The sequence below is a fragment of the Oratosquilla oratoria genome, chromosome 18 (genome assembly GCF_046742065.1).
Source record: "Oratosquilla oratoria isolate Oo_2021 chromosome 18, ASM4674206v1, whole genome shotgun sequence".
Lineage (NCBI taxonomy): Eukaryota > Metazoa > Arthropoda > Malacostraca > Stomatopoda > Squillidae > Oratosquilla > Oratosquilla oratoria.
This window is the reverse complement of record NC_134794.1, coordinates 55,174,964-55,189,963: the sequence shown is the minus strand read 5'-3', so window position 1 is coordinate 55,189,963 and position 15,000 is coordinate 55,174,964. Positions and strand designations below refer to the sequence as shown.

Here is a 15,000-nt window from a genome sequence, read left to right as displayed (position 1 = left end):
AAATGACAATAAAAATATGTGCTTGACAAAAGAAGCGTGATAGCAAAAGAAAATAGAGAGAAAAGGTATTGGAGATTTAAGGAAGTAGAAGATAAAGATTCAAAAGAAGAATTCCAATAACTGAAAATGTGTAATAACGGGCTCAAGTTATTGCATAAAATTTTTATTTTTAAGTTAAAGTAGAAAAAAACATGCTAAAACTTCAAGGGATATTAATTGAGGAAGCTGAATAAGAAACTGAAATAGTAGATAAAACTTCCAGTCGTTATTTAAGAAAAAAGTTGGCTTTGAAGAAAAGAAGGGAGTGATCAGAGATATATCATACAAAAGTAGATGAGTATGAAGTGGAAGAACGTCTAGAAAGATTAAAACTGAAAGGCCCTCAGTTAGCTGGGATCTTAATTTGGTTATTAGAATTATAGAGAACAATTAATAGATGAGATACACCAATTAATCGTGTGTTCATTAGAAGAGGAAAGAGTAGTACAGTTATGCAAGATTTAACACAATGAAATGTAAAATTTTGGAAATGGATCAAAGCAAAAAGCATTCACGGAACTATACAATGGGAAACAAACTGACAAGAAAAGGAAAACAGGAAAAAGATTTAGGAGTCATAATTACATATGCTCTGTCGTCCCTCCATCAAAAAAAGAAAAGAAGAAAAAAAAAAAAAATAGCGGGGAGACGTTTATTCTGTTAATGAACATAAGAGTGGCATTTAATTATATGGGTGAGGATGTTGTTAGAAAAACAATTGAACATCAGATTCACCCCAGCGTAGAATATGCAGTGGTGGTTTGGCTGAAAAATAAGAAGAATTGAGAGAATTCAGAGAGCAGCGACTAGAAGACCTCTTAGGCTGCTGAGAAGACATATGAGAATACATCAGAAATATTTGGATGTCAATATTAGAAGAGCGAAGAATTAGGGGTAATATAATAACTAACTTTAGAATGGAGAAAGTTTAAGATTATGTTTGACATGAAATACAGAGATGGTGGAAATATTTATTGTATTTTTTCTTAGTTTCTTAAGGAGCCTAAATGTATGATAACGATATTCTTACAGAAAGTAAATGTAAAAGTTGCTACAAACACCTGAAAAAATTGTGAAGTGATCTAGTAAAAAATTGGCTAAGTTTTCATCAATGCCTGAGTGAAAATCTGTGCGTACAATTTTTTTTCCTGAATTAGCCTAATAATATATACTTATCTAACATAAAGTAACTACAATATGATTTTTTATACGTAGTGTAAATCATTAAAAAAAATTATTATGGTAGAAGCACATGAATTAACAAAACATAAACACAATACATAAATGATCGATTGTGAAAATCCACATTGTATTTTGTAGTTTTTATAAATTTATTATTAAAGTTACTACAAACACAAGGGAGACATTGTAAAGTGCTCAAGTGATAAAGAGGCTAAATTTTCATCACTGCCTAAGGGCAGAATGATTTGCTACACACCCGGCTGCTTCGTGAATCACCAAAATATTGAAACTATTATTCGCTAATTAATCATTAGTGAATGTGCTAAATATCGTATCGAATGCAAATACAACAAATGACAAGGATTGAGTATATAATATATATATATCTTTTCAACCACAAATCACTTTCAATTCCATGCCATCGCAGTCGAGACTGAAGAATCACTCGATGGAGGCATCCGTTGGAAATTGAAACGTGGACGAGGCGAGGATTCGATCCTAGATAACCCGTAACAAAGTTACAGTAACTTAAACCAATACGCTATCTCTCTTGATAGCGTATTGGTTTAAGTCACTGTAACTTTGTTACGGGTTATCTAGGATCGAATCCTCGCCTCGTCCACGTTTCAATTTCCAACGGATGCCTCCATCGAGTGATTCTTCAGTCTCGACTGCGATGGCATGGAATTAAAAGTGATTTGTGGTTGAAAAGATATACTGTATATATATATATATATATATATATATATATATATATATATATATACAGTATATATATATATATACATGTATACATATATACACATAAATATACATATATATGTATATATATGCATATATGTATGTATATATATATATATATATATATATATATATATATACATGACGTAAGTGGAGTAGGAAACACAGGAGTCTTAGTCTTGGCTTTATTCCTGACTAGTTTCGCAGGTATGCTTTTTCATTCCTTTGAAAAAGCATACCTGCGAAACTAGTCATTGATAAACTCAAGACTAAGACTCCTGTGTTTCCTACTCCACTTACGTCAAGCTGTCAGAATGTCTCAACACACACACACACACACACACACACACACACACACACACACACACACACACACACACACACACACACACACACACACACACACACACACACACACACACACACACACACACACACACACACACACACACACACACACACACATATATATATATATATATATACATATACATATATATATACATATATATATATATATATATATATATATATATATATGTATATATATATATATACATACATACAACAATACAACATAGACTGCGAAGGAGCGACAGTGATACACAGAGACAACTCGAAGAAAAGGTTATTCTTAGAAGCGTGGACGACAAAAAAGTTTAGCGTAGATAGGTGCATAGACTTAAACCCAATCTATTTGGGCTCAAGGAACATGATGCCAGACTCAACATAAAGTTTAATCAGTATTAATAATTTGAGTAAGAGAACACAAAGTGCACAAAGATCACAAACCTGTGTGTTGATAAGGTTGAGTTTACAGTGTGTATGAACGTGATTGGATTTATTTCCTTTTTCGTGTAAATGTGTATTCCATTTGGTTTTTCAATTCGGATTGATGTATGTAAATAGAAACAACGATAAGCAGTCGTCTGTGCAAGGTTGTGATCAACTACCTGACGTGGATGAACATAAAGCGTATGACTATGTGTATAGGAGTTTGAGTTGATATTGTGTGTGAATGTGGCAGGTTTTGTTTCTTTCTGTTATCATATGCGTATTTTTGTACTTATTTTTTGTATATATTTTGTATTTATTTTATATTTAGTTTATTTTATTTCTTTGTGAATTTAATAATGCATGTGAAGACTATTGTGAACGATTGTCTGTACACGATTATGACCAGTTGTTTGGTACTCGCTGCCATGACTTGAATCTTTTTGCTTGTCACACGAGTGCGTATTTTATCTATTTCATTTTATTGTATTTATTCTTTGTGAATTTTAAGAATGTATGTGAGATCCATTGTGTACAATTGTCTATGTAAGGTTGTGACCAGTTGTCTGGTTCTCGTAGCCACTGGAGGAGGAGGGGGAGCCCGGGTAGTTTCGGCAGTGCGGACTACCTCTCCCAGTTCCAACTACGGCCAATATAATAAGCTCTTTGATCACTGTACCTCATCACACGCCCCTGAAGATGGGAATTAAACCCCCCACTTTGAGTCTGGTGTTTACGCTTCTCCCTTCAACACGAACACGCACACACACGCACACACACACACACACACACACACACACACACACACACACACACACACACACACACACACACACACATACATACACACACGCGCGCACGCAGAGACACCCCCGACACACACACACACATATATAATATATATATATATATATATATATATATATACATATACAGTATATATGCATATTAGTATTGTCGCGGGATGTGGATGAACAGCCGCTTGTGATTATATTTAAGGACAGCCTTATAACATTTATGTTTGGGCTACGGGTATATTGCTCCTTTGAGAAAGGCATTTGTATGCGACCAAAAGAACAATTCTGGGTTATGCCCGGCATTTCTGTCCCGGCCAGAAGGAGGCTACATTTCGGTATTCATGGAGGATATTTAAGTCGTGTGAGGTCGGCTTAGGTCACAGTATTCTTTCGGACTCGGGCCGGCCATCACGCGCGTAGACCTTTTCACCAGAATAAAGAGCTTAAATCAATCCTAGCTTCATTCTTTCCCTACATCACCTAGTCCAAAGTAACACGCAGTTAAATGTTACATATATATATATATATATATATATATATATATATATATATATAATATATATATATATATATATATATATATATATATATATGTATATATATATGCACACACACATACATATACATATATCTATCTATCTATCTATATATGTATATATATATATATGTATATATATATATATATATAATACACACACGCACACACACACACACACACACACACATACACACACACACACACACACACACACACACACACACACACATGCACACACACACACACACACACACACACACACACACACACACACACACACACACACATATATATATATATATATATATATATATATATATATATATACATACATATATATGTATATACTTTTCCTCCCCCTCTTAAGAACATAAAGCCTATATTAGGAAGCTCCATGTCCACTTCCACCTATCATCCCCATTCATAAAATTATCTAATCTTTTCTTAAAACAACCGATAATTAATCTCAGCGTTCACTTCAAGCCTATCCCATTCGTTACCACTCCATTGGTAAACCAGTTCTTTCCTAGTTTCTTCTTAAATCTAAAATTGTCCAATTTAAATCCATTACTGCGAGTCCTACACTGTCGTTTTAATATGATGACCTTGTCTGCATTATCTTTAATGAAGCGCTTGATCCATTTCAACATTCTATTAGATCACCCAGCTCTCTGCATCTTTCCAGAGAGTGTAAGTTAAGGTGCTTAAGTAAGTTAAATTTCTGAGCCCATGGATCATTTTAGTCATTCTCCTCTGTACAGATTCAAGTGAATTAACATCCATCCTATAGGACGGAGACCAAAACTGTACAGCATAGTCAAGGATGGGTCTAACTAACGCCAGATAGAGTTTGATAATTATCTCTCCACTTTTATTTGTAACGGTCCTGGCCTAGCAATGAAACCTAATGCTCTGTTAGGTCTATTCCTGGCTCTAATACACTGTTTCCTGGAGTTAAGGTCAAAACTTACTAGCACTCCCAAGTCTCTCGCATTCAGTGTTATCTAAAAAGGTGTATATGTAAGCTATATCTGCTTTCTAGGTTGTATAAACCTACGTCTAACACACTGCACTTTGAGATAATGAAGTTCATTCTCCATTTTCACCGACTATGCGAACGTTTTATTTAGAGCTTCCTGCTGTTGTCCGGCGTCTTCCTCTGACCTAAATTGGCGTTCTACTTTAATGTCACCAGCAAATTTATTAATATCAATGATAATCCCATTGTCCAAGTCTACATACACGGTGAGCAACAAGGGACCCAAAACCGAACCCTGGGGAACTGCACTAGTAACACTCCCCAATTTGGATTTGACACAGTTAATGGTGAACCACTGTTCTCTGTCACTGGTTTGTTCTCTAATCTATTCACACAGTTTTCTTTCTATCCCATGGGCTTCGAATTTACTTGACTCTGGTGGGGCACCTTGTCGAACGCTCTGCTAAAGTCGAGATAAGTATCTTCGTAACTATCATTGTTATCTGGCGCCTTGCAGATATTAGTGTAAAAAGATAGTAGAAAGTTACACATGACCTACCCTTTGGTGAACCCATACTGTGAGTCTCGAATCAAATAATGTCTCGGTGTAATCTCTGATTCTATTAGCTATAATTGATTCCACCATTTGACCTATATCCGACGTCAAACTGATTAGCCTGTAGTTGTGCATAGACGATTTATCTCTCTTTTTGAAACCAGGAGCATCGTTTGCCTGCCTCCAGGAAATAGGTATGAATCCAGTTGTCTACTGACTTACTAAATACTTCTGTTAACCGGTTGCAGATTTCAAATTTACACTCTTTAAGCATTCTCGGAAAATTTTCTCTTTGAGCCGGGAGTTTTGTAGTTTTAAGTCTATCAATTTGTTTGACTACTTCTTCTTTGCTAATGCTGATGTTAGCTTACTTCCCTCATCCCCAATGAAGATCGGGTCGCAGTCTTGTGTAAATACATTCCTCTTCTTCCTCACTTTCTTTCACTTTCTCTTTCTCTTTATACTTCTCCTCCTCTTCACCTTCCTTTAGTATTTACTCCTTCCTTTTTTCATCCTCTTCTTCCATCTCTCTTCTTTTTCATTTATTTCTTTCTTTTAATTTTCTTTCTCTTCCTCAGCCTCTTATTTTCCTTTTTCATCCTTCTCTTCCTTTTCCTCTTTCTCTTCCTCCTCCTCTTTCCCTCTTTACCCTTCTCTTTCTTTTTCCCTTCCCCTTTCTTTTCCTTTTCGTCTTCTTCTTCTCTTTTACTTCCTCTTTATCTTCCTTTTCCTTTATCTTATTGCCCCTTCTCTTCATCTTTTTCGTCCTCTTTATCCTCCTATTTCTCTTCCTCTTTTTTATATCTCACTCTCTTCCTCCTTTTTTTCTTAGTCATCTTCCTCTTTATTTTCCTGTTCCTCTTCCTCTTTTTCTTCTTTTTATTTCTCTTATTTTTTCTTTTCTTCTCCCTCTCACTTCCTTTTTGTTCTCTCCTTCTTCCTCGTCCTTTTCCCTTTTTTCTTCCTTTTGCTCCTCTTCTTTTTCTTCCTCTTTCTCTTATTCTTCCTCTTCTGCTCCATTTTGCTTTTTCCTCTTTCCCCGTCCTCTCCTTTATATGGGGGGGGGGGGCGGAGAGGGGGGGTCGCCGATTTAATGAAGCGGCTTTGCTGTGGAAGTGCTGTGTCTTGCGACACTGCTTCTGACCCAGGGCAGTGGACAAGGTGCAGGGATGACCCGTCATCTAGGAGGTGCTAAGATGGGAGGGAGGGTGGAGGGGTGTGGAGTGTTTTCAGGGATGGAATGGGTGGGAATGACTTTATGCCTTTCCCTTTTTGGCTACCTCCCTAGTAAGGGGGAGGAAGCCTTGGTATATGTATATATGTATGTATGCTCTTTCCCTACATCCTCCTCTTCTATCTCTTCCCATTCCAATTCCTCTTTTCGTCTTGAAATTCCTTTCTCTTTTGCTTTCCTTACTCTTTTTCGTTTTCCTCTTCCTATTTCTTTTACTATCCTTCCTCTTTCTCTTAATTGTCTTCATTTTTCTCTTCCTTAATCTAATCCTCATCCTTATTCTTAAATTCATCCCGAATATTGTCCTCATTCTAATCCTCCTTTTCATCTTCATTCTCATCCCAATCCTCGTCATCATCCTCTTCCTCATTCTCATCCTTTAGTCGTCAATATTTTCTTAATCTTCATCCTCGTCTTCATCCACATCTTCATCCTCATCTTCATCCTTATCCTCACCCTCTTCCTCATGCTTATCCTTATGCGTATCTTCATCCTTGTTTTTCTCTTGGCCTCTTCCTAAACCTCCTTTTTTTCATTCCCTTTTCTTGTTCTTCTTCTCCGTATAGGGTATTGACAATATGAGTTTGAAGAAGTCACTACATTAATAACTTTAGTGACATACATACGAGTCAGAGCTATGGATGTTTAAAACATTACGTACTGTGTCAGAGTTACCCCTTTATTACTATAAGTTGACCTTAAAACCAACATTACGTTTAAATTAGTTCATCATTTGTAGTTGTTTACCAATCATTGAAATTTCCAAGAGAGGCATGATTGAGTTTAAAGACCGATCAGTCTGGTTTACTTAATCATTATGGAAAGCGACTCGAAAGGTTTGGTACATGCCTGATGTGCTTAGAAAGAAGGTTTGCAATAAAGATATCGATTTTTCATAAATAAGTCAGAGACCACACAAAGAGCATTTGAGGGGAAATTGATGGATTTCTTTGTGTAATACAACCATGAATGTAGTAACGAGTATAAAGCAAAGAAACCTGGTAAATGGTCAAGAGAAACATTTGGATTACAACGACAGGAAGATGAATACATAAAAGCTAACAATATACAACAGACCCCCCTTTTTTGACTCGCGAGCACAAACAGTTTAGGCTTCAAATTGAAACTGGCTGGCGTTAGATGAGCAAAATTCTACTGAAACCACTTAGAACGAACCAAAATTTGGAACCAATTTACCTCCCTAGTACATAATAGGCCTAACCTTGGTGGTAAAGGCGAGTCTAAGCCAGGAGGCCCGTAGTTGCGGCCGAAGCCGTCGTCTTTGCCCTATGATGCGCTTTAGGGACTGTTGGGGCAGGTCTTGGAATTGGAGAGGAGTGCGGCATTCGAACCCACAACTAAGCGAATGCGAGACCAGCACGCTGCCGATCACGCGCACTACCTTGATGATCTCACCAAATATGCTCGTCCCTTATTGAATGTACGAAGAGCCCAGCCAAGGAACTGCTTGCAGGATATAAAGGAAAACATGATTGCCAAGATGCAGTAACAACTCTTCAATATCACTATGGAGTTGATAGGAGGGTCATCAATATCCTGACTGGCAAACTTATCCTTTTTCCTTTCCGTCTTCCTCTTCTTTTTTTCCTTTTTCTTTTCCTCTTCATTTTCCCTTTGCTTTTTCTCTTTCTGTTCATTTTCATCTTTCTTTTTTCCATTTTCATTTACCCCTTCCTTTGCCTATTCATTTGCTTTGTCCTTTTCCAGTCCCCTTTTCTTCATCCTTTTCCTCATCATTAACCTCATTATTATCCACATTTTCGTCCTCATCATTATCCTCATCATTAGACCCAATCTTTGTCTCATTCGTAGTTTTCTTCCGACTCTTCTTCCTCTTATTCCTCTTCCTTCTCCTCTCACTCCCTTTCCTCTTCTCTTTCCTCTACACCCCCCCCTTTCCTCCCTTGCTAACCCCTACTCAACCTCCTCCTCTTCTCCCACCACCTATTCCTCTTCCTTCTCCTCCTCTTAACCAAATACTCCTCCTCCTACTCTTCCTCCTCTTGCTCCACCACCACCTACTCACTATGGAGCGTATTGAGATGAATGTTGTCTCCACAGTGGTGCCCCGCGGTTCCGCTTTGGGCCCCTCTCCGATTTCCCTCGCTGGAACTCCGGTAGATGGGTCGTGGACGCTCAAGGTGTATTCTGTCGACGTGGGAAGAGTGATGAATAAAATGTTATCGACATGAGTCTTCAATAATAATAATGATAATGATAATAATGATAATAATAATAATGATGATGATAATAATGATAGTAATGATACATACATCATACATATACCAAGGCTTTTTCCCCCTTACAAGGGGGGGTAGCCAAAAAGAAAAAGGCATAAAATCATTCCCACCCATTCCATCCCTGAATACACTCCACACCCCTCCACCCTCCCTCTCATCTTAGCACCTCCTGGATGACGGGTCATCCCTGCACCTTGTCCACTGCCCTGGGTCAGAAGCAGTGTCGCAAGACACAGCACATCCACAGCAAGGCCGCTTCATTAAATCGGCGACCCCCCCTCTCCGTCCCCCCATTGCATAAAATGAGAGGACGGGGAGAAATCCCTTCGGGCTACGTCAAATTTTGCTCACACATACTACCTCACCCCCCATCCACCCGCCCATTCCACCTCATGCTATCACAACATCATCCATATACAACCATTCTCCATTCACCCTTGTCTTCTGTCCTCTCCCGTCCTTCCTCAACAGACATTCCCCTCTTCCCCAAAGCCCCCTTCACCCCATCCATCCACCTCATCCTAGGACGCCCCCTCATGTTCACTCCCTCCACATCTGCCTTCCACACCTCTTTTACTAGTCTTTCTTCACTCATTCTTTCCATGTGTCCAAACCATCCTAATATTCTTTCATCAACCCTATCTCCCAGCTCCCTTTCCACCCCCGTTCTCCTCCTCACCTCCTCATTTCTCACTCTATCTAGCCTAGTAACCCCCATCATACTTCTCAGACACCTCATCTCAAACACATTCAAACTCCTTCTCTCTTCTTCTCTTATGTTCCATGTTTCCGCCCCATACAGTGCTGCTGGCACAATCACTCCTTCATACAGTCTCCTCTTAGCATCCATTCCCAAATGTCTATTCCTCATTACACTTTTTAATGATATTAATAATAATAATAATAATAATAATAATAATAATAATAATAATAATAATAATGATAATGATAATGATAATAATAATAATAATAATAATAATAATAATAATAATAATAATAATAATAATAATAATGATAATAATAATAATAATGATAATAATGATAATAATAATAATAATGGTAATGATAATAATAGTAATAATAAGAATAATAATAGTTATAATAATAATAATAGTTATAATAATAATAATAATTATAATAATAATAATAGTTATGATAATAATAATAGTTATAATAATAATAGTTATAATAATAATAGTAATAATAATAATAATGATAATAATAATAATAATAATAATAATAATAATAATAATAAATAATAATAATAATAATAATAGTAATAATAATGATAATAATAATGATAATAATAATGATAATAATAATGATAATAATAATAATGATAATAATAATAATAATGATAATAATAATGATAATAATAATGATAATAATAATAATGATAATAATAATAATAATAATGATAATAATAATGATAAAAATACTGATAATAATGATAATAATAATGATAATAATAATGATAATGATGATAATGATAATAATGATAATAACAATGACAATAATAATAATAATAATAATAATAATAATAATAATAATAATAATAATAATAATAATAATAATAATAATAATAATAATGATGATAATAATAACAATAATAGTAATAATAATAATGATAATAACAATAATAATGATAATGATAATAGTGATAATAACAATAATAATAATAATAATAATAATAATAATAATAATAATAATAATAATAATTATAATAATAATAATAATAATAATAATAATAATAATAATAATAATAATGATAATAATAATGATAATACTAGTAATAATAATAATAATAATAATAATAATAATAATAATAATAATAATAATAATAATAATAATAATAATAATAATAATAATAATAAATAATAATAATAATAATAGTAACAATAATAATAATAATAATAATAATAATGATAATATAATATAGTAATAATAATGATAATAATAATAATAATAATAATAATGATAATAATAATAATAATGATAATAATAATAATAATAATAATAATAATAATAATAATAATAATAATAATAATAATAATAATAATTAATAATAATAATAATAATAATAATAATGATACAAGAGGGAGTCAAATATTATCTGCATTTTCGCCATAACATATCTTTATTATTGTCACACTGCGTTCAATGGCGGAAAATGTTCTGGAACTGGGCGGTACCGCCGATTAACCGGAGGTTGGAGCAAAAATATTCCAGTGTGATAACCACCTTTCAGGGCTTATCACACTTGGCTATTTTCCTCCAGCATACCAGATTCCTTCTCATAAGCTGCAGCTGTAAATCTGCTCCAAAAGTCGGAGGAAAAATAGCCCAGTGTGATAAGGCTTTAGGGGAAGGGAGAATACCAGAGGACTGTAGGAGTGCCTGTATAGTACCTCTTTACAAAGGAAAAGGGGAGAAAAGTGATTGCAGTAGTTGTATGGGGATCAATCTGTTGAGTGTAGTTGGGAAGGGTTATGAGAGGTTTTTAATTGAGAAGAGTAGGAAAGGAGCACAGGGAGTAATTGGTTAGGGGCAATGTGGTTTTCAGAAAGGTAGATGATGGGTGGATCAGATTTTTGTGTGTAATGCAGATTTGTGAGAATGCTTTGGCAAAAGGCAATGATGTATTTTTGGCCTTTATGGATTTGGAGAAGGCTCATGACAAGATAGACAGGAAGGCACTGTGGGAAGTACTGCAGATATATAGGATTGGGGGAAAGCTGTTAAGGACAGTCAGCAATTTTTACGATAGTAGTAGAGACTGTTAGATTTGGAAATGGAGAGAGCGAGTGGTTTGAGCTAAAGGTGGGGTTGCGTCAGGGCTGTCATGTTGCCATGGTTGTTCAATGTGTACATGGATGGTTAAAGGTAATGGATAGAAGTAAGAGATGAGACAGTTGTTGTTTATGGATGATACTGTGTTTGTGGTAGGGTCAGAGGGGGTTAGGGCAGAGACGGAGTTTGGAAAGGTATGCAATAGGAGAAAGTTGAAGGTAAATGTGGGTAAAAGTAAGATGATGAGGTATACAAGAAAAAAGGATGGCAGCGAGTTGGAAGTAAGTTAGGAGAGAGGCTGGAGACAGTGGATAGTTTTAAGTATCTGAGGTCGCATATGGCATGAAATGGAGGCAGAGGCAAATCGCAAATCAGGAGAAGCAAGTACAAAGTGACATGAGAAACTAGGAATCTGGTAAAGGATGCAAAGATGCAAAGGGAGGGGCAATGGTGTCGACGGAACTGTATGGAGCGGAGACTTGGCGTTTGAAAGAGGTAGAAAGGAGAAGTTTTAAATGTGTTTGAGATTAAGTGTCTAAGAAGTATCAGAGGGGTTACAAGGTGGGGTAGAGTGAGAAATGAAGAGGCAAGGAGGAGAGCAGGGGTGGAAAAGGAAATGGCAAATAGGGCAGTTGAATGAATATTGGAATGTTTTGGACAAATGAAATGAATGAGTAAAGAAGATTAGTAAAAGACGTGTGGAAGACAGAGATGGATAGAGTGCACTTGAGGGGGACGACTTTGGATGAGATGGATGAATGGACTGAAAGGGGCTTTGAGTAAGAGGGGAATAACTGTTAAATAAGGAAGGGAGAAGGCAGGAGATAGGGGTGAGTGGAGAATGACTGTGTATGGTGATACTTTGACGAAGCCAGAAGGGATTTCTTCCCATCTTTTCTGTTTTCCGCATGAGGGGACGGAGAGCGGGGGGGGGGGGGTCGCCGATTAAGTGAAGTAGCCTTGCTGTAGATGTACTCTGTCTTGCTGCATTGCTTCCGACCCGGGCAGTGGGCAGGAGGCAGTGATGACCCTTCATCCACGAAGAGCTAAGATGAAAGGTAAGCATGGGTGGTGGACGGGAATGGAATGGGTGGAAGTGGGCGCGTGCCTTTGACTTGGCTACCTCCCTTATAAGGGGGAAAAAGCCCTTGGTATGTAGATATAATACACACACAAAAGCACACACACACACACACACACACACACACACACACACACACACACACACACACACACACACACACACACACACACACACACACACACACACACACACACACACACACACACACACACACACACATACACACACACACACACACACACAACACACACACACAAACACACACACACACACACACACACACACACACACACACACACACACACACACACACACACACACACACACACACACACACACACACACACACACACACACACACACATATATATATATATATATATATATATATATACATATACATACATACATACATATATATATATATATATATATATATATATATATATGTATATATATGTATATTACATATATATATTAAGGATATAACTTTTTTATTTTTTTCTCAAAAACAATTTCCTGTATCATATTTAGATGAGCTTTTATGCATAAGTAGCTGAAATAAACTCACTTTTGAGCTATCTTTAAAAAAGTTCACCCAGTTTACCTGTAGTCCTGTACATTAGATACTTTTTCTTTCATATTTAAATAATCCCTTTTTCTTTGATGCTACTAATGTAAACAATAAAATCTTAAATCTACTGAAAGTAAGTATCATCCCTGCTCTGTCAAAATATCACATCTTTTATGTATTACTATACATGTTTAGTGTTTTCTTTTATGATATTAGACAGTGCTAATATATCAGAGAAAAATATAAAACACAAAGGAAGGGTAAACTTATCCCTGAAAACGAGTTATAACAGTAAAAATATTGGTGCAGGCCTGTAAGGTTGTACTCGAGTACAGGTGCATCCATGTGGCAGATCTAACAACACCGACGCTTAGAACATAGCGTGCTGACGGTTTTTTCGATATTACCTTATTGATGAGATGTTTTTGTTCATGAAGAATACTCGTTCTTGTGGTTAATAAAACTACCGTCAAGAACGAGTATTCTTCAAGGTCTATATAATCAGCTGACACAGCTGATCCTGAATTATTTCATATTTTGTTTGTGTTCATCGAGTATTTCATGCTTTATTACGATATTAAAGAGTGTTAATTCATCAGAGAATAAGATAAAAACACAGGTTGGAACTGGCCCTCAAACAAATTATAACATTAACAGTGAAAATTATCCAATTCACACTTTTCAATTTTTATATTCAATTTTAGAAACGTGATTTACATAGCATCAGTATGAAAACACAAATTAGAAACTTCTATATGTTCATTGTTTCTTATTTTTGTTTTGATTTTCAGAGTAGAGTCTTTACGACTTTGAGCAGTATGTCATTCAAAAAAAGCTTCGAAGTTGTTCAAAAGAACAAGGAAAAATGGAGGAGAAATTTGGTGCAGTTCCAGTCCCATTCACATAGAGGTCATGTGCCTGTCGAAGAAACTTCACTGGCCAGCAGAAGCCGAATGCCACTCAAGGAGCAGATTGTTGGTCGGTACCAGTTTCTTGGGAAATCAATTAAAGGCAGAAAGGAGAGAGTAGCAGAATTATCAAACGAGGTGACACTACTTTGGAGAGAGAAACTGAATTTTCCAAACATTTCCGAGTAAGCAATACGGTCCAAGCTTGAACAAGTGATTCATTTGTATGACAAATGTACAAAGAAAGGAAAATTTGAGCCATTAGAAGAACTGTTCGATATCACCAAAGTCCACGGTGAATGGCTCAATGCTGATGACAAAAAGTTGTACTTCATCCAACTCCAAAGCAAGGCCAAAGTAGGCTATTCGACAGGCAAAGCTGCAAGCAAGCACACAGTCCATCCTTCTAAGAGAAGAAGATGCTCTGAAACTGAAGCCTCCCACTTTTTATCTAATCCAACATCCCTGGATAATGACAGTGACTCTGAAGGAGAAGAGACTGAAGAGTACAATAATGGTGAAGATGAAATAGTTGACCAGAAT

At 36.0% G+C, this 15,000-nt stretch overlaps 1 protein-coding gene across 1 annotated transcript in view; it reads right to left on the bottom strand.

Moving 5' to 3' along the window:
• Window positions 1-15,000, bottom strand: part of LOC143034950 (uncharacterized) — a 41,030-nt gene that overhangs the window by 10,382 nt on the left and 15,648 nt on the right. Inside the window, exon 3 of the mRNA XM_076201298.1 lies at window positions 8,888-9,009. Within this exon, the coding sequence (XP_076057413.1) occupies window positions 8,888-9,009 (122 nt within the window). The remainder of the gene's footprint in view (window positions 1-8,887; window positions 9,010-15,000) is intronic.